General features: G+C 37.8%; 1 protein-coding gene across 1 annotated transcript in view; it reads left to right on the forward strand.

Moving 5' to 3' along the window:
* Positions 1 to 26,380, forward strand: part of VWDE (von Willebrand factor D and EGF domains) — a 40,769-nt gene that overhangs the window by 10,723 nt on the left and 3,666 nt on the right. Inside the window, exons 4-28 of the mRNA XM_057397393.1 lie at positions 252 to 317; positions 774 to 1,033; positions 2,031 to 2,120; positions 3,396 to 3,540; positions 4,214 to 4,428; positions 4,745 to 4,818; positions 6,811 to 7,084; positions 8,438 to 8,646; positions 9,069 to 10,054; positions 11,253 to 11,389; positions 14,258 to 14,413; positions 14,971 to 15,075; positions 15,400 to 15,514; positions 17,956 to 18,206; positions 18,325 to 18,544; positions 19,123 to 19,260; positions 19,869 to 19,922; positions 21,413 to 22,090; positions 22,396 to 22,491; positions 22,578 to 22,673; positions 23,176 to 23,271; positions 24,564 to 24,659; positions 24,949 to 25,044; positions 25,541 to 25,636; positions 25,736 to 25,831. Coding sequence (XP_057253376.1) covers positions 252 to 317; positions 774 to 1,033; positions 2,031 to 2,120; positions 3,396 to 3,540; positions 4,214 to 4,428; positions 4,745 to 4,818; positions 6,811 to 7,084; positions 8,438 to 8,646; positions 9,069 to 10,054; positions 11,253 to 11,389; positions 14,258 to 14,413; positions 14,971 to 15,075; positions 15,400 to 15,514; positions 17,956 to 18,206; positions 18,325 to 18,544; positions 19,123 to 19,260; positions 19,869 to 19,922; positions 21,413 to 22,090; positions 22,396 to 22,491; positions 22,578 to 22,673; positions 23,176 to 23,271; positions 24,564 to 24,659; positions 24,949 to 25,044; positions 25,541 to 25,636; positions 25,736 to 25,831 — 4,845 coding nt within the window. The remainder of the gene's footprint in view (positions 1 to 251; positions 318 to 773; positions 1,034 to 2,030; positions 2,121 to 3,395; positions 3,541 to 4,213; positions 4,429 to 4,744; positions 4,819 to 6,810; positions 7,085 to 8,437; positions 8,647 to 9,068; positions 10,055 to 11,252; positions 11,390 to 14,257; positions 14,414 to 14,970; positions 15,076 to 15,399; positions 15,515 to 17,955; positions 18,207 to 18,324; positions 18,545 to 19,122; positions 19,261 to 19,868; positions 19,923 to 21,412; positions 22,091 to 22,395; positions 22,492 to 22,577; positions 22,674 to 23,175; positions 23,272 to 24,563; positions 24,660 to 24,948; positions 25,045 to 25,540; positions 25,637 to 25,735; positions 25,832 to 26,380) is intronic.

Here is a 26,380-nt window from a genome sequence, read left to right on the forward strand (position 1 = left end):
TGGTGGAGTATTCTGTACCCTTCCTCCCAGGTGTAGCTAATCTACTTGTGGTTACTAGCACAAGGCTTTGTACTGACTGCTGTGATAATTGTGTATGGATCTGATTACAAGATTGCTTCTGTTCTGCTAGTTTAAACTTCAGTTAGTGCCTTGTGGTACTTGGTGTATTTTTAACACAGGGCAGTAATTTAAGAGGATTGGTGTACATACTCTGTATGCATGTGAATATACAATTTAAGAGCAATTTACAGTTGTTTCAGATGCAAAGCCACAGACCTGTGATCCTGAGGGAAGGAAAATTCAAGGTGCCTGTAGCAGTGAGTATTTTGTTTTGATTTTTCTTTGTAAGTAGAGAAGATATTCTTCTTTCAGACAAATTCCTTTGCAGGCTACTATCTCCTGTTAGGTAAAATAATGAATTGAATTGTATTTTATTCTCTTGGCGGGACTTTTTATTTGCGTGGTTGTTCTTGGTTGGTTTGTTTTTTTTTTTTTATCCCTGCTCTTCAGCACCTCCCTGTTGGCTAGAATGTAATCAAAGACTGATAAAGAGTTTTTTCTGCTTTTAATAATTAATACAAGGAATATACCCATTTTCTGATTCTCTAAGAAACTATGTAATATTTCCCCATATGAAAAAAGGTAAATATTATTTGGCAAATAAATATTTAAATATTATTTGGTAAATATGGCAAAATATATGTCAGTGTCATTTCATCCAATACTGGTTTTGCAAAGAATAAAAAGCACAAACCACACTTCTGTTTGACTAGGTAACATGGCTCCTTCATTATCTCCAGCTGTGTCACCACCACTACCAGCCATTCCTGAAGTTACAGCAGAGCTGATCAAAGGCAGCATTTATCTAAGGTGTACCTTTGGCATTCCTTCTGCAAACAGCTCAGTTGGATTCACTATAACTTGGTCAAGACTTTCTCCTGAAGGTATCAAAGAAGAACTGAAACATGAAACAGCATTTCATGGCTTCTCACTTCTAGAGCTAGATGGGATAAGCGTCAGACTGGGAGACAGAGTATGTTAAAATGAAATTATTATCTCTTTGTATGTTTGTGAATATGTCTCAGTAGACGCTAACAGTTGCTACAGACAGAGTTCCAGCACCTTGCTGGATAATTTTTCTTGACAGGCGCACACTGCCTCTAGTTGTTGCTTATACCAGCAGTGCCCATATGAATGTGGAAATACCATGGAATATATCAGTAATTATTACTGCTATTAATGTTTTGAGACTGACTGTCTCAGGACAGTATAGTGTGCATCTAGGGGATAAATATTTATTCAAGTTGCATCTCCTTCATTCTGTACTGTGATTTTCTTTGATACTATAAAGAGGATCTTTGCATGCAACTGCATCTTAAGTGAGAGGCTGTAAGAGCCAGAGGTTGTGAGAAGCTGTGTTGTTGATTCATTAGATAGATTTCTTTACTCTGACTCAATAATGCACTGCTGCTTGATGGTTTTGTCTTTAGGATTGGATTTAAATGGTTTTATCTCTGCCACCAAAAGCCATGGGAGTACCTGCATTACCTTGTGTGATAGCAGAATCAAGACCTGGGCTTGAGAAGCTTAAGCACTGGAAAATCTATAAGCTCTCTACCTGTATATACCAAAATACAGGTTAATTTTTCTTGGCCAGATAGAAACACAGAAAAGCACATGGTGGCGTGAATGTATGTTCAAGCCAAAGCCAGATTGCTTGTGTGGCCTATGGACAACAATAGCAATTGCTAATCGTCAAAAATCATTTGGAGAGTACTTGAATAGCTGCCTGACAGTGTTAGTTCAGTGACATTCAAAAGTAAAGGCACAGTCATAAGCATGCGAGGAAAAGGTCTTGATTTGTTTCTGTGTTTTCCTTAAGCTACACTGTTGGCAATTGGTAACTTTTGGTAGAAACAGATGACTGGGCCTCATGAATCTATTAACCTGACCCATGATGGCTGGGTTTTGTCTTCACATGACCACTTCATACCAAAAATGTATTCCGTTATGTTGGTTTCGCCCTACAGGTGTACTGTAGCAGTTCTGCTTTTTTCGTGGAGAAGCCAGATATTCAAAGTTCTTCTGTTGAGAGCAAGGAATTTTTTGCTGGCATTAAGGTAATTTTGAAAGAAAATGTTTTACTTAGTGGGAATCTGAGTACTGCTACAGCACTCAGTCCTCTGAGTAGAAGGCACTCAGTATGTATTAATTGTAAATTAATAGCATATGTTGTTGGTTATAGTGAACCTAAATCTGTCAAAAAGCAGAAGAGTCAGAGTTGTCTCTGTGCTCATCAAGGTGCAGGAAAGCTGAATTGACAGCTCACACACATAGTGAAAGACTTGATTTCCAGCAGAAATCAGATCTGAGCCCTGGTACACTGTTATCCATTATGTTTAACTGCTCCTGCTTTTTCTGGCATGATTTTGGATTATGCCAGCAGGCTCTCCCAGCACGTGGTTCACAAGATAGCCCAGGCCAGGGCCCCTTCCAGCTGGCCATAGGAGTAAGGGAAGGATGAGGCTGACCTGGTCTGGGCTTGGAGACGGAAACTGGGACATGAGCTGTGCCATGCCACTTAGTCAGAGGCCAAGCTCCAAACTCATTTTAATTCCTGCTGTGGATATAGCTATAGGGACCCATTTGCTGGCTAGGAATGGGACCCAAATCCCAGAAAGATATACTGTATGTCATTACATATTTGGAATAAACCTGTTGACTTAAGGATTTGCCCTTCATAAAATTAAGCCTGAGCTTCTGTTTCTGCAGGATCATGGCCCAGATTTATCTCATGTAAGTGTGAATATGTAGTGTACAGTGCAACGTGTGAATGCATTACTTTTGTTTTCCTGTAAAGCTGTGTTCAGGATTTCACCCATTGTACAACACTCAGTTGTAGGCCTCTGTTACTGATTTCTAGTTGCATTTTGATTATACATCTATAGTGAACTGTGTTGTAAGTTTACAGAAAGGAACACCAAGAGAAATATGGTACTTCCAAATTCTTTTGGGGCATTGCTGCCTGGAGGTAGCTTCCGCTTCCCTTCCTCCCAGACAATACAACTTATTGTATTGTATTTTAGCTTTCAGAAGTTACACAGAGAATACATTTCTGTGGTGCTCCTTACCTTCCTAGCTAGCCTTTACTCTTGCCTTTTCCTTGTCCATGTCCCTTATTCCCACCTCTTCAGTATTCTAGTATTTTGTATAACGTGTCCTCATCTTTTCCCCAGTATGCCGCTGTGCTTCAGACCATCTAAATAAGCCTGATGAAATGGAGCAGGCGATGCACCATGCCATTCCATCTCTTTAGGTTTTATACTGTATTCCTGCTGTAGTGCTGTAGTTTACTATCAAAGCTTGCATTTTAAGTACAGTTTCTTCTGTGCTAGATACATCCAGAAACATATGATATATCAGAAAATGGGAAGGAATACAGACTGGCAATAGAAAGTAGCATTCCTATTCCTTGTCCTGAGTTTAGCCTGCTTGAAGGTGACTGCAAAATCTCTTTAGCATTACATACTGTTGATGAAGGTAAGTATTATCCTGATTTTTCTTGCATTTTGTATATTTAATGTATTTTTCTGAATATTCCCGCCGGTTTTGTTCTTTGGAGAAGCTGTTACATTGTAAATACTTCCAAAAATGTTAAAACAAAATATTCACAGGCTATATGTACTGCTACTGCAAGTATTTAAGAATATGTCCATAATCCACTACTTGTGAGCAAGTGGTTTTTGGCAGCTATGAATATTGGACCTATACTCTTTAACTTGAGTAGACAGAATGCCCAAATGCTTGTAAAGTTTATAATTTGGTTCATTTTGTTAACCTGTTGTGTTGCAAATGTTGTATATGCTTCAGTCATTAAGTCCTCATTTTTTACTATTACTACTATTTTCTGTTGTACTTTCTCAAGCTCAAGTCCTGAGAACCCCAGGAGGAGCCTTGCCTATGCAGACAACCATTTTTATGTCACATTAGCAAGCCTATCATGGTTTCCAATTGTCTAGCAAAATGTAAAATTTCTTGGGTGTGTGTATGAAGATGTAGAGAGGGGGGTTTGCATGGCCACACACAAGAAAAATGCATAATTATTTTAATTTATTAAAATATTTGTAAATAAGTTAATAACTATATTAACTAGTATACAAAATGTGACTTACTTAGCAGAAAACTCACTAATGATGTGTTTTTATTAAAACAGGTAAAGAGCAGTTAGGTTTAAACTTGGCTCTCTCTTCCTGTCATGTGGATCTTCTCCAGAAGCCCTGCAATAACGGAATTTGTAGTCAAGCTGTAATTTATTTCACTGCTGTGACAGACTTCATGCAGGATGGAGACAGAATTACCAGAATTGCAGTTGAACCTATATCCAGTGAGAATTTCCTGTGGAATGGCTATGTTCCAGACGGCACACAGGTTGAAAATCTTCATGCTAAGCTCTGTAAACTGCCCAGACACGTGGCTGATGTTAATGAAGCTTCTATTCCAGTTACAACTTGCTGACTCGCATCAAGATTTCTAAGTGGTCTATTTTCCATTGTTTTGTTTTCATTGAATTGCTGCATTTTCATTTGAATTATTATTAACATTTTAATGTTGATGCAACAGCTCAGATTGCTTAAAAGTATTATATAATATTTATTAGAGTGTAAACTAGTATCATAAGATAAATGCCTGAGTCTGTCTAGTTCCTAATCTAACATTGCTTACTATGTGCTTCTTTGTTTTGAAGATTAGAGTAAAGGACCTACCCACTGCCTACTGCTACTCATTTACTGACCCTCATATAATTACATTTGATGGAAGGTAATCAGTAATCACTAGATTGCTGCTGTTAATTTTAAGTGTGTTGGCATTTTTTATAGGTGTTCGGGGGGGGGGGGGGGGTTGACGTATTATCTATCTGCTTATTTATTTATTTACAGTCTGTATTGGTAATTCAAGTTAATTGCACTCTGTATTTTACATTCTTTCTTGGACAGTAAGAATAGTTATGCCAGTTATGATGATGTTTTAAATGTTTGTATTTATAAATGCAAGTTTTGGGTTTGTGACAACAGGATGAAGCAAGTGGATTATTTAGAGGGGTATGCTAAGAGAGGAGTGGTTGCTGTACAGTCTGTTGACTATGAAAGAAATGTTCTTAAATATGAACAATGATAAGATGATTGATTAGGCAAAACTGTTTTAGTGCAAAAATGCTTCCAATCTACAGCATAGTTTCCCTATTTCTGGGCGTCAGTATCTGAATACTTGCAAGGATCAGGTTGCTAGAAGTTACCTGTTGTCTGTGTAACATTGTGCTGAGTTCATTAATGGCACTGAAAGCGACCTGTTCACTGCTGTTACTTGCACATCACTGACATTCACAAAGTGAAGACAGCTTCCTTGGCCAAAGCTGGCATGGTTTTGGTATGCTTCTCTCTTTCGGAGTGTTTCTAATTCATGGAAGGTGTCAAAACAAACACACACACTTGGGACTTAGGTACTTCTGCTGAGCAGAGAATGTAATTCTTCAAGTGGCAGGGTGAAGAGGAGGATATGTGGCCTCAAAATAAGAATGTTCAGCCCACAACTCCATTCTTCTGTGAAATTCATAACAGAAGGGAAAAAACAAGTTGTAATTGCTTCTCTGATAGTGCTGTGACTAGTAATAACCCCAGTAACTTTGTTATTACTAGCGTGATATTGTGGTTCCTCCTTCAGTGGAAATTCTAGGGATGGCCTGACTGAGCATTTTAACCATCAGTGCGTTATGATCAAGCTTTCTTATGAAGAAATGATCTACTGTGATGTGATCCAGCTGGAAGCATAATGCTGAGGGGAAAGAACTTTCTTTTAAAGGATGAAGTCTGTTGCTACTTAATTTTACAAATTGAGGAAACGTATATTAAAGGAACTGTCCTTGTTGAGTCAGGAGTAATCCTATGCAGTCTCCATAGGGTAGTCATCTGCAGCTTTTCTGCTGGCCCATTATACACAAAAGCAAACCGCCATTCTGCAATTAACTGTCAAATGCCGTTTATAGCTAAGAGGCTGTTAACTTGTAGCAAAAGCTGGGATTCTTTTCTTTATTTCCTCCCCCTCCTTCTCACCACTGAATCGTTAAATTGGCTATTTTAACCTTGCTTCAGGGAACAGGTGCCTAACCCTAAGGAAAAAAAAAATTAAGTAAGTCCTTATTTATGGGTTTCTATCTATGGTTTTCATCTTAAATAATTTTCAAATCTTTGTGAAGAAACGCTCCCCATCTCTGTCTTATTAAAACAGCCCTTTTTAAAAGTATATGACTTTCTAAATCATTTTGCAAAGGGTATTTATATGGTTTTCAGCAGTTGCCTCTACCCCTCCCCCAAGACACAGCTATGTGTCTTGCTGCTCTTGCTGCCTAGGTGTACAGCTGTAGAAACACAAAGGTTGAGAAGTACCCTCCAGTTCCCTTTCATAAGGACTGTTAAAAAAACCCTAAACAGAATGGCAGTGGCTTCATGGTTGTGTTTCCATTCACAACCATTGTCTACATATACTCATTATCATTCTTTTATTCCTTATTTTTCTGCTGTAAACGGGTTTAATTTTTTTGATTTAGAGCTGCACAGAGGAAGTCATGATGGTGTTTGTTTGGAACAAAGTAATGTGTTTGTTGGCTGAATTGTTTGGGTTTTCTGATGCAGCAAAATAAGTTGCGCTATCAAGGTTCACCAAATATTAGAAGTCTGTTATAAGATGAAGTTGCTGACATGTTATACCACTATTTTATAACCAAACTGATACCACATGCTATTCTTTTGGTTCCAGGCCCTATGACAATTTTAAAAAGGGAACATTTGTTCTCTACAAGAGTACGTCTCGAGATTTTGAAGTTCATGTTCGCCAGTGGGACTGCGGAATTCTTCACTACCCAGCATCCTGCAACTGTGGCTTTGTTGCCAAAGAAGGAAGTGATATAATTGCATTTGACATGTGCAGTGGTCAGCTACACGAGACGCAGCCGCACTTATCTGTAATAACTAGAGACGCAACAGGAAGCAATGTTAGAATCACTGAATCCTACCTAGGAAGAAAAGTAACAGTAAGTAGTAAATAATTGCTTGTGGATGTAGTGATTATCTCTACAGTTATTTTTACCAATTCACACCAACTTCAGAACTAAAACATTTTTCATTTTCTGCAACTAAACAATAGCATAATGTTTATCTTACAATCATAGTCCTTTGGCTAGTGTTTTTTGCTTGTAAGTGAAAGATGATGTCCTCAAAAGCTAGGATGTGTTGACATGCATACCTTTCAGGAACCATGCTGTCAACCACAGAGTACAACCCTTGTGATGAAGGTGGAGTTTTCAAATGCAATATGCGCTTATTTAGAAACCCTGATGTTCCAAAATGGTATCTGTTTGCTCTGTTTCACTCGTGCCAGTGTCACCTAGGAAGGCTGTGCATGCAGATAATGAATTATGCCAAATGACATCCACGCAATTAGAAGTGTAAATGGTCTTTCTAGATAATGCGATCCTCAGTTAAAATGTTTACATTTACTTTTATAATTTCCCGTAGCTTTTCTTTTGTAGATAGAATTGCTGTATGACTCCACTGAACTTCAAATGAAGCCCTCAGCTGCTCTTTAGTCACTGTTGGTCTGGAAGGCAAGCCATAAAAACGGATATACTTTACAACTTGGGTTTGGCTATTGCTATAAAACTATTTTAAATATTTAACTTTTATCTGAAGCATTTAATCTGAAGACTTCAGATATGAAATATTAAGATGACATTAAGTAATTGAGAAATTAAAAGGATATTAGGAACAAGAAAAATTAAATTACTTACTTTGATTTCTCCAGCAAATTAATACTATAAACAGTATTTAAGCTTGCAGTGGATTTTGTCATTGAGGCTTCTAGTATTTCTTTCAAGATATTGTAAAGTTGCCTGATATTAAATAGTAAATATTTGAGACTGTTCTGAGCTTTGTCAAACATTTAGAATCAGCTTTGCAGGTAGAAAGTAATTCTGTATTAAGCTACTAACACAGGGAACCATGTAGCTGAAAAGAAAGTTGAGAAAGATGTTGAAAAAGTCTATCCATACTATTAGAATCATCCTTTTCCATATGTTAACATGTGAAGTGTGGTTTTGCAGTCACTGGCCTTTCACAGTATACCTGCTAATGGTGGAAGAAGTTTATGGACCTATAATGCACCACCTAGCTGCCTGCTAAGGTTGAGAGGTATAGGGTTTTTATTTCCAGGGCTTCATGAGGAGAAATAATGACATTTGTGAGATCCAGAATAGCTAGATCAAGAATTTGATGGGATGTCTTCGTATGCCTGTTGTTTTCCAATTGCTTATTGCCAGCAAACATACCTGGTTCTGTTAGGTAAAATAAAAATGTTTCTCGTGATGATATCATCAATCTCATTTTAGGTTTTGTTTTCTTCCGGAGCTTTTGTTCGTGCTGATGTGAGTGAATGGGGAATGAGCATAACACTGAGGGCACCCAGTTTGGATTACAGACATACAGTGGGACTCTGTGGCACCTTTGATGGAAGTGCAGAGAATGACTATCACACCGCAAGTGGGGTGGAAATCCCAAACCGTGCTGATGTTCCTTCCTCTTTTATTAAGGAATGGAGGTAACAAAATACTTCTATTTCAGTCGTCATCATTTTTTGATTCAACCTTTCCTTCATGTTCTTAAGAACCTAAAAAAAAAATAAAAAAATCTAAGTTTTTAAGTTAATGCTAGAATGCTGTCATTATATTCCATAATGAATTGAAAATTGAAACTGAAGTGCCAAAATGGTATTTAAAGAGTAGAGGTAAGATTAGTTTGAGTAGGTTTTGAACAAAATATCAAAGTATAAAGAAAATATCCATTCTTAGTTCTTCAGTTATAAGTTACTGTCATAGTTTTTTGATTTAACTGGTCTTTAAGTATAGCTGTATGCTGCAGATTCTGTGATCTATGAAATAACAAAAAGCAAAACAAATCACTGTTTTACTAAAACAGTGAAAATAGTTCAGATACAGTTTCATCTTTTTCTTTCTTCTCTAGAATTTCACCAGGAGACAGCTTGTTTGACAAGACACCTGCTTCTTTAACATCTTCTAGAAAAATGGTCTTTTGTGACTGTGCACTTGAAGATGCTGGACTATATAGATCAGTGAATAAACTAGAGACAGTTTCACAGTCAGAACTTTCTCTGTCTTGTAAAGAAAGTGAAAATGGTAGATTTCTTTCTTTGATACCAGGACTGGATGTCACTGCTGAGTATCTTGGGCCTGTCAGTCTTGTCAGAGGCTTAAAGAAACGTTCGTCTGCACATGAAATGGATTCATCTACACTTCTGCAGAGGGAGGATAATCAAACCAATCTTCATAAAACATCACTAGTAAACACACGTGTCTCTGCAACCTCAGTGGGAAATACTGGTGTAGAAAGAGAAGGAACTTCAAGCTCAGGCATTAGAAGAAATTCTCACCGTTACAGTAGTCATCTTGACAAAAGTCAACCTGTTACAAGTAGGGGGAAGCGCCAAAACTATTATGAATACCATCCAGTATTTCTATTTCAAAGTCTTAGCCAAACAGACTTAGAGGGCTATAGTTATTTTTTTCCAGAGGACTATGCCACTGACACAGACCAGAAGTTTCTCCCTTCTTGGCCCACACCCTCTGGCCTCACAGAGCCTAGCGCTTTACTACTATGCCAGCAGGCAATAGCTAATTCCAGTATAGGAAGATCTTGCGGTGGCCTTCTTGGCCGGCGAATAGAAGATGCAATCAATATGTGTGTTAAAGATCTGCTGCTGAAAGATGACCTCACTTGGGCAGAAGCTTCCTTAGCTCTTCTAGAGAATGAATGTGAGAAAAGAGTTTTGGAAGAAATAAATTACAACGAGCAGGAACTTGAAGGGTCAGTTGAAAGCCTACTTACAGCATTAAAATGTCCCAATCTCTGCAGTGGTAATGGGGAATGTACAGAATGGGGCTGTGCATGTTTTCAAGGCTACAGCTCATATGACTGCAGCATACTGTCTGGTAAGTGGGGTAGAAAAATGAGATTTACTTAATAATGCTCTCAGTGTTTCTGCAACATGCATTTATTTTACTGCCTTTCTCTCCTGCTTTTGTATGCCAACAGGGGTTCCCTACAGTGGCCCTGTTCATTATCCAGCAAGTTCCATTGTAATACAGCCATAATTGTTTTCTATTCAGCGTTCTTGTTTCCGAAGGGCAAAACATGGGCTTAGTTTCTAGTATGTCAGATTTTAAAGATTTACCGCTCAGTGGGTTTGCAATCCAGAGTATTGCCCCAAGAAATTAGCAATGTTTCCACATGCTGTCTTCTTCAGGGAAGATCTGCCATGTCCAACCATTCCCTAATTTTTTATAGTGTTACATGATTATTTACTGTAAGTGGGATGTTTTTCTCTCTGGTGATGTTACATCTCTGTAAGCTAACTGCTAGATATGGTGGGAGCACAATTGATGGTGAAGAAAAAAGTATAACAAAGAGAGCTGGGCAGGTTGGTTTGGGTTTGGGTTTGGGTTTGGTTTTTTTTCCACTAAATAAGACAGTAAAAATTCAGTAAGCGGGTATCCTGGAAAAAGTGGAAAAGTACCACAAAAGTCAAAACTTTTGAAACAAAATCTGTTAATATTTTGTTTCACAATGATGTTTTTCTTTTAGTGACCTATTTAAAAGCAAATAGTGAAAGATATAAGAGAATGATGAAATATTTTGTTCCTTTTGAAGTCAAATAAACTGGCTTTGCTCATAAAAACTATTTTTGAGTGTTCTAATCTTAGCCAGTTTATTTGCTGAAATAATGTCCACCTGAGATTTTTTTTTTGTTGTTAAACAAAAAATTCCCATTACAAATTACTGCATAACTGTAGCCTCTCCAGTATCTATTACTAGGGCCTGAGTTTCATTGAGATTTTATTATGCAAGATGACCAAGCAAAACACATACTCAAAAGTGTTTGTTATTATATGAAGTTTTTCCTCTTCTTCATAATACTCAAGTTCCAAGAGAGACAGAAGCTTAGCTTTAAAATTAAGATTCATTTTAACAATTAAAAATGTTTCTCTTTATGACTTTCTTCAGATAAGTCCAGATTTCACTGTTTATAGTTTTCTTAGCTGGATAGAGAAACACACATATTGCTTAATGTAAATGCATAAGAATGAGTGACTATACTGACATTCATTATCTAATCTCTTCTCTTTGAAGCCCAGGCTCCAGAAATTACAGCTCTGGAGAATGCTGGGCTGTGTGATATTCGACAGTATGACTGCACATCAGTGAGAGCTTTTGGACATGGCTTCAGGGAGTCACTGAGTCTGAAATGTGAAATTGTCAAACTACAGGTAGGTCTCCCTGAATAGTAACAATCACATTTTAAACTTCTTGGAGAACGAGGGAAAAAAGTCTAACATATTATTCGTTGTTGTGGGTACAACCCAATGCTTTAGTATAAGGTAAAAGCAAAGGCAGTCAGCACTTTGCAGCAAACACTCAAGTCTTTGCAAGATTGCCATTTCCTCCATGATGAGAGAAATACAAAACCACAGGAATGTTTAGCAGCTGAGAGCGAGATAACTGCATACAGCAGCTATCCATCAGAAAAGGGCAAGGGCAGCCCTATTAGTAACAGCCAGTACATAGTTGTTCAGGTTTTTAAGTGCTTATGGAGAGGAAGTGAAGTACCACTTCTTTGAAAAAGGATGGCAAGGTTAAAGACATTATTAGATTTCTGTCTCAAATCTAATGCTTGAAATAGCCCTTTTATAAACATAATCAATCTGTTATGAAAAGAGAAAGGCATTTTTGATGCATTGTCCATTTCCCTGGGGTAGAAGCCACAGCTATTTAATGATATGTGTCAGCTCTATACCCCAGGTTTGAACAGATTAAAAATGTCGCACTGCACAGAGAGACTCTTGTTATGCACATCTAGAATTTGCTCAAGGCAAATTTACAAGCAGTTTACAAGTGTTAGCCTGGAATAAGCAGTTGACAATTACAAGGTTTTATGTCACGTTAGATGTGAGAATAAAAAAAAACTTCACAGTAAAACTGGGCTGGGGGGAGTTGGTGAAAGAGGAACCATTCAATGAGAAAATTCTGTTCTTGAGACAAAAGTTTTCCTCAGCTAATTCCAGCAGATGCTGAAATGATTTTGACAGATAAAGCAATGCTGGCTATAGATTTGTCTTAAACACAACATGTATCCACTCATCTGCAAGTTGGCTTGAAATGATAAAATCAAAAGTTTACACTCCATTAGGTTAAAAGACTGTTAGACCAGTCTCACAGTGAAACAATTATTTGGAGTTCACTTATCACAGTTTGAAATGTCTCAGTTTTGACTCATAGCAAGCTATTCTGATGTAACAGTGTTTGTGGTGATATTTGGTTCCCAGCTACAAATACTTCCTATTTTATTGATGGTCTTCTCTCTGACAAGAGCCAGGTTAGAAAATGAACGCTACTGTTATTATCTGCAGTTGAAGAGGAAGCTGGGAATTTTTTCCTTAAAAATACCAAAGAAGGACATTTGCGGCTTTTTGTTTTGTTTTATTTAGCTTTGTTTGTTTAATTTTCAGGCTGGAGTAATAGTGACTTTATGCAAATGTCAACGGACTTGCAACAGTAGAGAACTCCACATTTTAAGATTAAACCTAAATGATCAAAATTTCATAGAAGAGGCATTTTGGCAGAATTTAGAACTAATACACACTGAATTTCTTATTTTTTTATATTTTAATTTCTGAAAGGTTAAATCCATTGTCCATGGGCTGTCCCACCATGTTAAGGAGGATGTAGGTCTCATACTTGATTCTAGAAGATATGTTTTAGAAAATTCTATATTGAAGTACCTCACAGATGGATGGTTACTGCACAGCACTTGATAGAGGTTTGTGTAGGATGTCATCAAGGAAGCTATAATTAGACAGACCCAGAATTTACCAAGATTTTTTGTGAAGGATGAGAGTGTGTTTTAACCTCCCAAAAGCAAAACCACAGTTTTAGTTCCTTTCTTAAGTTGAATTGCAGAAATAAGTTTTTTGATGAACCTAAGGAGCTAGAAAATAGTAGTTCTGAAAGTTTTTTAATTGTGTTTTGAAAGGTTAATCTGTTTCTGAAAAAATTATCTGAACTTGCCTCCAGCTCCTAACAAAAGGTTTCTGGAGAAACAGACTGCATCACATTTCAAAGGTTATAGTACTAAATGCACTCAAAATTACGTATTTGGAAGTATTTAGCTGTTACACTTTTACTCGCCATTGCTGTGAATTCCTTAACTGCGTATAGGATGAAAGAAAACCAAAATGGTTGGTTGGAACAAACGTAGGTCATATGTTTCCAGAAAAAGCTTTTGTTTTCCTTCTATTTTCCTGTTTGTAAAAAGCAAAACAAAACAAAAATAAAATACAAAGCCTTATCAGCAGATGACTCCCCTTGTCAGGATTGGGATTGCATAAATATCATGACTGCCTCCAGTAACTGAAAAAATACACCAGCTCAGTAAAACCTATTCAAGCTTAAAATTATTTTGATCTTGATGTTCTCTTGATTCTTTGTCTGGATTCTTACTTCCATCTAACTTTATTTTCAGTATCCTTACCCTGGCTTCCACATCAATACTTCAGTCAAGTAGTATTCTCATACCTATTCTGTTACCTTGAACTCTCAGGATAGATCCTTGGATGACTTGTACTCACTGCAGTTTAGAAGAAACATCTTCAGGGTTAATGGTATAATCTGTTGGTTTGTGCAACGGCTTAATGGCTAGCTGCCAGTATTCCCCCAGCACTCGGAGTGATACCTGAACCCTGCCAAAAACATCATCTGTTCCTTCAACTAAAGCTTGTCCTCTCATGGGAGCAGAGATGGAGAGGGATAGAGGCACTTATACATCGGATCAGTGCTGTTAGAGGATCACCCACTGCTTAACCCTCCCATTACTCTCCAGCTGCAAGAATTGCTTGTCCTTGGCAATGCAGTGCCAAAGAGCCATGTGGCAGGAAAGACTTCTCTGCTTTTTCTTTCACGGGAGCAGGCTTATGCAGAAATGTATGTGTGCAAATAATGGCATTTAATATTGCCTACTGTATTATAATCCAGAGACATTAGATTTGTCCAAACTATGCAATACATGTTTTTTTTACTCTGATAAAAATATTTTCTTACTGTATTTCACTGAAAAACAGATTTTCTGTCTTAACATTTAGTATAGTGATGGACAATGGATTCCTGGAGAGCCTCTGTCTGTGCCAGCTGCCTTCCAAAATTCCAGGACTGTCGACTGTCAGTTACCAAGTGATGGTCAGCAGTCTGATGTCATGGATGTGGTTGATGATAAACCCATTGCCAGGTGGCAAATAAAGGTACTTGCAGAAATTTCAAGTATTCACTTACAGATGTTCCTATTGAAATGAAAATATACTGCATAGATATTACCCTTTTTAAAATGGTACTAAAGGCTAGCTTGGCTCAGTTTCATCACCCAGGCTTATGAGTTGAGTGCCATTTGAGAGTGTTCTTCTCCAAGGGGGGCCCAAGATTTCCCTTAGGACCTAAAAAGGCACATATTCTTCAAGGATAGAAGTTAAAGGCCACATAGGTACCCTAGGGCATTTCAAATTGCATTAGACATATTTATGAGAAAATTGAGTTGAACCCAGTCTACTTGTATGAATCCTTGTGTGAGGTCAGTAGAGCCTGCATGCTATTCAATGTACTCTAAAGTAGACACCTACATGTGGTCGGTCAAATATCTGTTTAGGCTTATTGGTAGTATTGATTAGATTTCTGATGACTGTTAGAGTTTAAACAGCAAAATGTAGGTATCTATCAATGAGTTGAAGCTCATGTTAGCACTCCATGCTGGTGATACGCTGATACCTATATGGGTTAATCCATTTTTTTACTGTACATCTTGCAGATTTCTAATGATGGATTCATTTATAGCAACTCTAAAACAATGATACTGTATGATGGAGCCTGTCAGACATGTGAACCACAAGAACCTGGGTTATGTACATTAAAGGTATGTATTTCATTATTCTCTCTGTTTATTATGAAAGTAGGCATCATTTCAGTCAGAAAAAAAACCTTGAAAAATGAGCAGATGTATGCTGTTATGGTTTCCAACAGGGAGTTTCCATGCACAGAAAGAGAAGCTGTGATGAAGTAAAGTACTTCATATAATTACCAAATAAAACCAAACATGCTGTCAGTTGTTTAGATTTAAAACTGACTTATTTAGTGGAAGTGCAGATAGATTAGATTTTATTTGACACTTTACAAATGTATCCAGTTTTACTGTTTAATAACCAAAAATTAATGAATCACATTGTCATTTCTCTAACAGGAGAAAACATGCAAGATAGATGGACTCTGTTATGGTGAAGGTGACACAAATCCAACCAGCCCTTGTTTACTCTGCAGACCTCACATATCAAAGTTAACTTGGTCAGTTGTTGAAAGTAAGTTCTAAATAGTTTTGTGGATTTGTTTTTGTTTTGTTGTTGGCTTTTTTTAATAGCAAGAAGTTGTAAATATACTAAGATTTTATATATGTGGAAATAGTGAAGTTTTAACTAGTTAAGTTCTTCATTTAAAATTTAGTACCTGCAACTTTAGCTTGTAATTTGATCTTGGTTTTTCATCTGATGTTTCTCCTAATTTCTGATAATGATATTTTGTTTTCCAGACCATACATGTAGAAATTGGCGTCCTCTCCCCCCCCCCCCCAGTAGCCTTTACAAATAACTAATGAAAATTTACTGCTCTCAGCCTAATTATAGAATCATAGAATAGTTAGGGTTGGAAAGAACCTTAAGATCATCTAGTTCCAACCCCCCTGACATGGGCAGGGACACCTCACACTAAACCATATTACCCAAGGCCTCGTCCAGCCTGGTCTTGAACACTGCCAGGGATGGAGCATTCACAACCTCCCTGGGCAACCTATTCCAGTGCCTCACCACCCTAACAGGAAAGAATTTCTTCCTTGTATCGAATCTAAACTTCCCCTGTTTAAGTTTGAACCCATTACCCCTTGTCCTATCACTACAGTCCCTAATGAAGAGTCCCTCCCCAGCATCCCTATAGGCCCCCTTCAGATACTGGAAGGCTGCTATGAGGTCTCCACGCAGCCTTCTCTTCTCCAGGCTGAACAGCCCCAACTTTCTCAGCCTATCTTCACACAGGAGGTGCTCCAGTCCCCTGAGCATCCTCGTGGCCCTCCTCTGGACTTGTTCCAACAGTCCCATGTCCTTTTTATGTTGAGGACATCAGAACTGCACACAATACTCCAGGCGAGGTCTCACAAGAGCAGAGGGGCAGGATCACCTCCTTCGACCTGCTGGTCACACTCCTTTTGATGCAGCCCAGGATACGGTTGGCTTTCTGGGCTGTGAGTGCACACTGCCGGCTCATGTTCATTTTCTCATCGACCAACACCCCCAAGTCCTTCTCCGCAGGGCTGCTCTGAATCTCTTCTTTGCCCCTCTGTTCACCACGCTCCTGGTCGCTCACGCTCCCTGGGGCAGGTTTTTAACCACTCAGGGGTGGTTGACTGATGTGGTTTGATATTTGGCACAGCTACATCCACAAATGTTTGTCCTCAACATTTAGGAATAAAAGCTATTTTCCAACAAATTATTCTGGTACCAAACAAGAGGAGAACACAAACTGAATTAAATGGTGTGTCATTATTTATTAGTCACTTAATATTTGGACATAATCCATATCGATTCTGTGATTCTAAATACAAGAGTTTCATCAGTGTTTTCATGGGTAATGTGCTGGCAAGACTCTGCCTGAATTGGAAAGGGTCCTGTGTGAGTAGAACTTCTTGTCAGCAAGACAGGTGCCTGTCTTGCTGAATCTTTTCCTAGTCCAAACTTGTCCTAAAAGCCTAGGTAGCTATAACGATTCCAGAATAATGAAACCTGAATTAAATGAATGAAATTAAACTCATCCAACAGTCAGGGAGTCAAGGGATTTCTATCTTACAGCCATGGACTGGAATTCAATATTGCCAAAGTCAGAAATGGAAGAGGCAATTCCGTAAGCCAAGTAGCACAGCCTTTTCTCCAGAGTGGTTGGCGTTCAGAACAGGGTGTCAGAATCAAACTGCTGAGACACAGATTACAGCTTCTTCTCCCTTCATGGTTTCTGCCACAGTGGGTGGGTTCCTGCATGGAGCAGTCATTTCACTGTAACCCAAAATTTAGCAATCTTAATCACCTTCCTATGTTCCAGCTTCAAAACTTAAACCCTCCCTAGGGCATCTGCTTCTCTCTTTCACAGATCTTGTCCTGGTCTTGGGGTTTTATTTACTTGTTTTCACCTGGTGTTTCTAGGAATCTGGTTATTCCTGCCAAATAGGTTAGAGCTCAACAGTGGAGGCATCTTAAATAGACTAAGTTTACCAGTAATTTGTTGAATGGTTCGAATCATTCCTAGGAACAATGGGTGAATTACCTATTCCATCACCTCATCTCAGTTTTGCCAAGGTAGTCACTGCAGCCCATTCCCAAGTATTGCTTAACAATGTCTGTTCATTTGTTAATGGAAACAGTAATCACCTTTTTTTTTTTTTATGGCTTCCTGTACTTCCATCTGCAAACTGTCTCTTCATAGTTAAAATACAGCATTAAATTCTATGAATTCTGAATTCTTCTTATGCCTAGATGCACTGCATCTTTACAAGCTCTTGTATTGAATAAGTAATTTCTTGGTTATGTTGTTACAGTTTTAATGAAAATACCTAGTATTTTCCCTGTGCTATTCAAATTACATTAGAATGTAAGAGAAATAATTACATGTGACTTCTATAATAGAAGGATGTGCTCCTTTTAATTTTTGTAAGTATATTGCCACTTTTGCTTAAAACAGGGACATATCTTCTTTGTTACAGACAACCAGCCTCCAGTGCTTGAAAATTTTCGGGGTATGCTACAGACTTTTTATGGAGAAGATTTTGTGTATCAGTTTTTGGCTTCAGATCCAGAGGGCTCTGCTGTTCATTTCACATTGGATTCTGGTCCAGAAGGTGCCAGTCTTTCCCCATCAGGTCTCCTTTTGTGGAAAGCTGTGTCAATGAATCTCCATAAATTAACATTTTCTTTGACAGATGACTGCAATGCAAAGACTAAGGTAGAAATAGAGGTAATGCTTATTACAGTAAAGTGACACCCACCAGTAAGATGTTTAAGATATCTAATTACAAAACTCATTGCTAGTTTATTTAAAAAAAAAAAATTGTCTTATTGGGCATGTCTTGTAGGTCAGTGTAAAATCATGTGATTGCCTAAATAATGGCTCATGTGTGACAAACATTAATTTCCCACCTGGAAGTGGAAGATATCTTTGTGTGTGTGTGGCTGGATTTGAAGGTGATCTCTGTCAAGTGAATACTGATGACTGTAAACTTAACCCGTGTGGTATTGGCAGATGTGTGGATGGAATAAACAGCTATTACTGTGAATGTCCACCTGAACTTCAAGGTAAATTGATACTTTACTATCACATTTAGTGATAAATAGGAGTTTCAAATTTTACGTCTATGTTGCTTGGTGTTTTGTTGGTTTCATTTTGTTTTGGTTTTTTAAAATTTTTTACTGTAAAAAGGTTACTGATAGAGTATGAAGAAATTTTATGGTCTTGTGATAAAGTTATAGGACCTACTTCAAGATTTTTCTTGCATGAATATAGTGGTTGTTTATTTTGTGAGAACAAATTTCCATTTTTCTCCTCCACACAGGTGAACTCAGCAACATGGTGAAATGTAGGAGTGATGAGTTTTGTTACAGTGTGATTCCTCCTATGCCCACAGACAAACATGTAGCCCCACAGCCCATCTTCTCCATATTCCGTAATAAGCAAGATACTGATATAAGATGAAAAAATGTGAATAGCAAACCTAGTCAGCTGTACTTATTACACTGAAGTACTGTGTTGCAACTGATAGATCCCCTTTTTATATTTCAGCACCTGCATGTATTAGAATCATATTCTACTTTTATAAACATGCTGTCAAAGCCTAGTGACACAATATTATAAAAAATTCTGTATTTCAATGCAGGTAAAAATTGTCAAGATGATGTAGACGAATGTCTATCCAGTCCTTGCTTCCCTGGAGTGTTTTGCTTCAATACTTTTGGTTCTTACTATTGTGGTCCATGCCCAGATAATCTGCAAGGAAATGGGAAGTCATGTTATGGTAAAAGAAGAATGCTGTTATCTTTTTGTCCTTCAGATAAAATACCTTTTGGTTGTGCTTCATGTTTCTAACAGAAATTTGGAACTCTTTTCAATAGTGAGCAAAAGAGGACTGTGTCTCTGACTGTTGGTGGCTGGGACAAAATCTCAGCTGATGACAACATCAGACTGCACTCAGTCACTTAGTCACTTAGTTCTAAAGCACTTTTCCAGGTGACTAGAAAAAATAGATACAAAATATCCTGTTTTTTTACATCAAATTAGGATACAATGAAATGTATTTTTTTTCCTGCATTATTTTCATAATGTAAGCAATTACTGCTAAAATATTTTTCTATTTGATTGCTTTAACATAGCTTAACATTGTGTAACTATTTATCCAGATCAAGGCACTTGCCAAACACAGTGCCCAAACATTTATTTAGAATGCAATTACTGAATAACTTGTGTTTTTAAAATACTCTAAAGAAAACTTTTAAGAAACAATTTTTACTCTCACAGCTTTCTGAATTTTGAGCAATTTTTAGGTACTAAAACTTTAACTCTGTAATTTATTTGCAGCTGAAGCAAAAGTAAGAACTAATGTTCCTTCACATCTTTTCTTTTTAGAAACCACTAATGTTGAAAGAAAGGATTCCACAGGAGAAATTGGAGGGAATAAAGGTGATGTTTTTCATGAAGAAAATGGAGTTTCTGATTCACATACTGATAAGCATATAGCTGGCAAATAAAGGTTCTAGTCAGTTTTATGTTACTTTAATTTTTCAGTTTGATTCAATTTAATTCATTATTGGTAGTGTATTCTAGTCTGAAAAATTAGTCTGAAATGTCAATATCAACAAATCCCTTAGGTCAGTCAAGTAATTTTATTGACAGTGTGATGTATGACACTCTTACAGTTGCCTTTTGTTTTTGTGACTAACCACTGACATAAAATAGGCAACATGGGGATAAGGACATCTGGTATATGAGATAAGCAAAAGTTTGTAGCATTATGTTGAATGGCATTTTCCTACTTTAATTCAAAGGAAAGGTGAAGGATATAGCAAGCAAATGTCTTAATTTCAGAACTCAGTAAATGCTGTTGCTGGCATTTCCAGTTCTGTGCCTGCTGAGGCTTTCTTTGCAGGAAATTCTCATGTGTCTTTTGCCTTTATCTCTCTGAGTTGCTAGTGGGGGAGGAGGAAGACTCTTTTACTCTGCTGCCAGTGCTGGATCATTCTTCAGCAGCTGTAAAATAGTTTGCTTTTTCCACAGTGGGACACAGCACACGGTGATACAATTTAGTAAAGTTTAACCTTTCGTAGACCATTCTCTGTTACTGTAGTAAATGGGATCAGGGACTGAACTTAGGTTGGATAATCTTCTCCAGTTTCATTCATTTCTCTGTCCCATAATGCTAAAAGCCCCCTATATAGCATTCTGCCATGCCAGGATTACAGTGCCACAACACACCCGGCCACCCGCTTTTCCTGGGCAGAATAGGGAGAATATTTCCTTCATTTGGCATCCTTTTCCAAAAGGAGGCTGAGTCAGTCTGTGTTACTTATAAAACATCCCACTGATAAAACCCATATAGAAACTTCAAGGAAGTTGAGAAAAATGTGGAGAGCAAAATATGACAATTCTTTTGCTACAAGGTGGTGGGTTATTCACCTAAAATACTGTCCGTCAATATGTATAAGCAGGTACATGATTGAATATCTGCTTCCAGATTCCGGGCTTATTATTAGTGCTCAGACACACTGGTGAACCATAAGCATTATCTTTTCTTTAAACTTTTTTTCAGTTATCTACTTGCAAGGAATAGATGGAGCTGATAATTTGCTCTGACAGTAAAGCTGGTTATTGACCCAGTATGGAAAAATCTCTGCTGCCTGCCTCATATATATGGTTCACTCTCCTTATCTTCCAGCCAAGAAAAGACATTTTGAGAGTGGGAAAGAACGTAGCCAGAATACCTTGATCTTCTCCAGTTCTGCCAGTTAGTTCTACTGCATACATGCTTTCTAATGTAGCACTTGGAGAGACTGTGAAGCAAACTGAATGGGCTGTATGTTTTTCTGTTCAAAAGACATTCCCCATTCTCAGAAGGGAAAAAAAGTCTCATAATATTGCTGTACTTCCCCCCCCTTCTTTCCAACATGCTGTAGGTTTTCAGCAATCATCGTTTGAAAAGGATTTAAGCACCTTGAGCTATATTTCAAGTACTACAGATGTCCCCGAGAGATTTATTTCTACAGAAGTAGTCAGTAGCAGTATTCCACCATCTTCCACAGTAAAAGTCATCACTGCTTGGAAGTCACTTCATCCTCAGAGAAGTGCTTCTGTACAACCTGCTGTTAGTGGAAACATTGCTCATGCTCTCAGTACCATCAGTGATCACCTTGCTAACATGGAAGAGAGTTCTTCAGTATATGCTGTGATGCCTGCGTCTTCACAGAGCCATGTTGCATCACCTGAGGAGAAAATAAGGGCACAAGTTGAGGCCTACAGCTATTTTGAGACCAGCAGGAAGAATTCTAGCAGCACAAAAAATATAAGCAAAGGGCTGTCTTTGCAAAGCAAAGTTCTCAAAGGTGGAAATGCTTACAGAGTTCAACAACTATTAGTCAAGCATAAGGCGAGTCCTTTACCTTTTGGCCTTGTTGAAGTCACTGCCCCTCCAAAAATGCTTCCTGAAGAACTGAGTGAAATAGTGATTCCTAAAGCAGTAACCTGTACTGATTTACCCTGTTTTCCTGGCGTACCTTGTGAGCCACATCAGGATGGAGGTGTCAAGTGTGGTCGTTGTCCTTATGGTTATTATGGAGATGGCTTCATTTGCAGAGGTATTACAGATAACTGTACTAAATGCTTTGCAGAAAAGAATCTTTTGACATCTTTATAACTTTGTGATCAGTGAAATGCATAAAGTATTGAATTTTCTCATTCTTAATATTGGCATAGCCTACAGGTTTTTAGTTGTATGTATGCACTTAAAAATACTTTTCTGATGTGTCTCGGGCTCCCCCCTTGTGGGAAGGGACCTGATGGATCTTATGTGATCTGTTCATTATGTTAGAAAAGACAGTTGTGCTGAAATGCTACTTTCATTTTCCTTATTCCTTTCGTTGTTTTCTTCATTGCCTTTCAGCCAGATGCAGACAAACATGTGGCAAAAACATGGATTGTGTGGCACCTAATATTTGCAGGTGCAAGCCTGGTTATACTGGTTATAACTGTCAGGCTGGTGAGTATGGCATTTTGATTTGGCCTGTGGTAACTTATATCTACAAATTAATGATTTGAATATTCACAGTTGATTTTTTTGCACAGCTGTTTGCAGACCCGATTGCAAAAACCATGGGAAGTGCATTAAGCCCAATGTCTGTGAATGTCGTCCAGGGTATAGTGGCTCTGCTTGTGAGGAAGGTAAATGGAATATTTTTCATTTTTGAATCCATAAATGCCTAAAGAATGCTGTAGATAACTTCCATGACAGCAAAAATACGTGTTAATTTTACTCTAATAGAATTCTTTGAGTAACTCTGTGAGTATAGCTATGTACTATACTTCTTTTATATCCACTGTAAGTATTGCATGTGATTGAACAGTCCTAAATTTAGTTTTCCCAGTAAGTAGAGGAGTTAACCAGTGAATGTAGATGCCTCTGATATAAACACTCTCAAAAAGTGGGAAGTCCTGTCTGGAAGTTGTCTCAGATTTCTTCAGGGTGTCCACCATTGTTGGGACTCTGTACTCTGTTGGCATGAAATAGTTCTTGTTACATTTTCCTGTCACAAGACGTTGTATATGTCTTCTTATTTTATTGCCAGTTCTTTGCTCACAGTCAGTTATTAACATTTCCATTTTTTTAAAGCATAACCAGTCCATGCATCTTTTTAGATTGAACAACATAATTCTCTATTTACAGCACATTGTAAACCACCCTGTCAAAATGGAGGCACGTGCTTGGCCAGAAATCTCTGCACCTGTCCATATGGTTTTGTGGGACCAAGATGTGATACGAGTAAGAAAAAAAGCATAAGGGAAGAACAAGGAACATTTCTTATGTTCTTCAGGAGGAAAAAACAAATTATGGTTTAAATTTTTTATGCACTCTGTCTAATGCTGGCAATTGACATAATGACCCAATGCACTTGGAAGGCTCCCATGCTTGGGCCTTTCCAGCATTAGTTAGATAGTATTTGCCCATAACTTTGAAAACATTAGGTTCAGTGAAAATTGCAAATAGTTCATTATTTATGATTTATGAATGTGGAACCATTGAATATTGTGCATTATGATATTATCTTCAGAACAAACATAGATGTGTTTAATATGTCCTTAAAGCTTTTTAACTTCTACCATCTTAAATTGGTTAGATGCTCGTGTACATTCAGGGAATGGCAGTTCAAAAAAGTTGGGATGCATTAAAACTGAATTCAGAATGACATTATAGAGTGGTGGTTTTTTTTGGTTTTTTTACCTGTCAAGAAGACTGGAAAATTTGCTGAAAAATTGTAGTTAGTCTCACATAAGTTGTCTTTTGCACATTGAATTCTACATGCTGCAATTTGGCAGCTCCAGATTTTGGATAGATTTTGTACTGGTAGTTTTTATTATTCAGAGTCCAAATTTAGACATGCTGTTTATCATTCCCCTGAATGTGCCACTGCATTTTTGACCCCAAATTGAGAAAGTCCTTTGTTCAGCTACTTCTCAAATCCCAGGATTCTTTATTCTCAGTTTTTCAGTTTTTCTTTTTCTAGTTTCAATTGTGACAAAACAAAAAAAAAAGCTTCTCTTTGCTAAGCTGTACTACAGAAAATGAGATAAATGAAATGTTGTCCTGACGAAGTGATTCATGGTTTTCCACAGCCATGATATTTTAATGTCTTTGGTTGTCAGTGTCATGTCACTCTAAGCATGCAGCTGTACTTGCTGAAATGATGGAGGACATGTGTGAATTTTCTTGGAGTCCATCAAATCCATCATGTCTCTTAGTATTGAATTTCTTTTTTTTTTTTTTGGCAATTTATTTCAGATCTTCTAGATTTTTGACACTGTATTTAACCAGACCATGGATAATTGCATGGAAAGACATTTATTTATCTTTATATTCTGGTGCTACCTTTTTGTGGCTTTGAGACTGGATTCATCTATTCAGGATTCCATCTTCAATTAGTGGAATTGTATGCTATTTCCAGTGTTAATGTCTGGGAAAGAGCTAAAAAATTAAGTGTCGTTTGTAACATATCTCTTTCTTTCTTTTCCCCACCTGCTGCCTTCTTTGTTCTTGCCTAACTTCTTGGATGGAAGTGGTTTGCAACAGGCACTGTGAAAATGGTGGTAAATGTCTTACTCCAGACATCTGCCAGTGTAAACATGGGTGGCACGGACCTACATGCAGTACAGGTAACACTCCTACAGCTTTTGTATTCCTCAGAGAGCACCTCTAGGACCTCCCATAGTTTGGAACCGCATGTCTCAGACAGCAGCGATATCTCTGTGTGTTAGTTTTCTGCCAGCAGCACCTCTAGAATGTCTAATACTGATTCTAAAATTCTGGGTAAAGTTTTTATCTGAATGGTGTTACTTGCACTTATCTTAAGTGTTTAATTCCTGTCATTGCAACAGAAGCATATATGTTATAGACTTTAGTAGGATATCATGCTTCCCACTGTTCCTGACCCTGTTTCTGCAGCAATGTGTGACCCCGTGTGTCTTAATGGTGGTTCCTGTACTAAGCCAGATGTTTGCCTCTGTCCACATGGATTCTTTGGTGCCCAGTGTCAGAATGGTAATTTTTTTTTCTTCCCCCTCCCCTCTTAGCTGCCATTATGAGGAAGTCTGTGAGAAAACATAGTTGTCTTAACACAGAATTCACAATCAAGTCATGTACCTGAGAAGTGGCTCAAAGCAGAGATTAGATTATTCTTTTAGATTTTCTGGCTGAGTCAGTGAATGTCCAAAGAGAACGGAGGCTCAAAATTTGCCTTGTCTTCTACTCACCTTTTGAGCAATGTTCAACCAGTTCCATTGCATATTAAGTACTCTGGTTACTCATGTACATACGTACAGTTACCAAACTTGACCCATTATTATCTGATTTTGTGTTTACTGTTGACATAGGAACCAATTCATATTAATATAATTTTTATGAGATGAGCCTGATAGTGCTGAATGTCTCTACAAGCAGTCAGAATTTTAGTGTTGCACTGTTATTTCCTAGAAGTGTATTGGTAAATCAAACAAAATGCAAACTCCAGCCTTTCCCTCCTGTTTGTATCTTTTAGCTGTCTGCAGCCCACCTTGTAAGAATGGTGGTCATTGCATGAGAAGTAACATCTGTACTTGTCCTGAGGGGTACACGGGCAGAAGATGTGAAAAAAGTAAGGCAGTGTTAAAATCCTTCCAGGATCCAAAAGTAACCAATGTATTATTCTGTAATCAGTTAAATGTATTAACCAGCAGATGGTTTTGATTTTAAGGTGTCTGTGAGCCAAGGTGCATGAATGGAGGAAGGTGTGTAGGACCAAATGTTTGCTCTTGTCCTTCAGGATGGAGAGGAAAAAGATGTAACACTCGTAAGTGTCTTGCAGTGAGGTATGGAGAACCATACCTTAGAAGTAATATATGACTAAAGAACAACTCTGTTCACACAGTTAATACAAAGTTAGCACCAAAGAACTCAAGAATGAAAGATTATAGTCTATAACTTGGCAGCAAAATTTAGGATGGAGCACTAATACCATGCAGTTCTTAGGCTGAATCATGAGACCAAAGTATCTTTTAAATTCTTGTGTATCAGATAATATTCACTTCTTTTTAACTCTTGTCCAAATAAGAAACATCTGCATTTCTGCGAAGAGCTGAGTCAATGAAGTGAAAGGATTTCAGTTTGTGCTGTAGGACATGAAAGCAGGTATAATAGAAAAAGAACTGCAGTGGAAGATTGGGAAACTGTGAAAACAGGGGGTGATGATTGGAATAGAAGATGCAATGAGCATCTTTAGACCCTCTTTAGAAATAGGACTATGATGGTAGCACAGCTGTGGGTCACATTGTATATTAATGAAGATACTGACAGTGCATAAATAAATTGTGGCAGCATGGATAAAAGCAGTCTTCCTGAA

This window comes from Pezoporus wallicus, unplaced genomic scaffold, assembly GCF_028554395.1.
Source record: "Pezoporus wallicus isolate ANWC-B61680 ecotype Strahan unplaced genomic scaffold, APGP_CSIRO_Pwel_v1 contig_7099, whole genome shotgun sequence".
Classification (NCBI taxonomy): Eukaryota; Metazoa; Chordata; class Aves; order Psittaciformes; family Psittacidae; genus Pezoporus; species Pezoporus wallicus.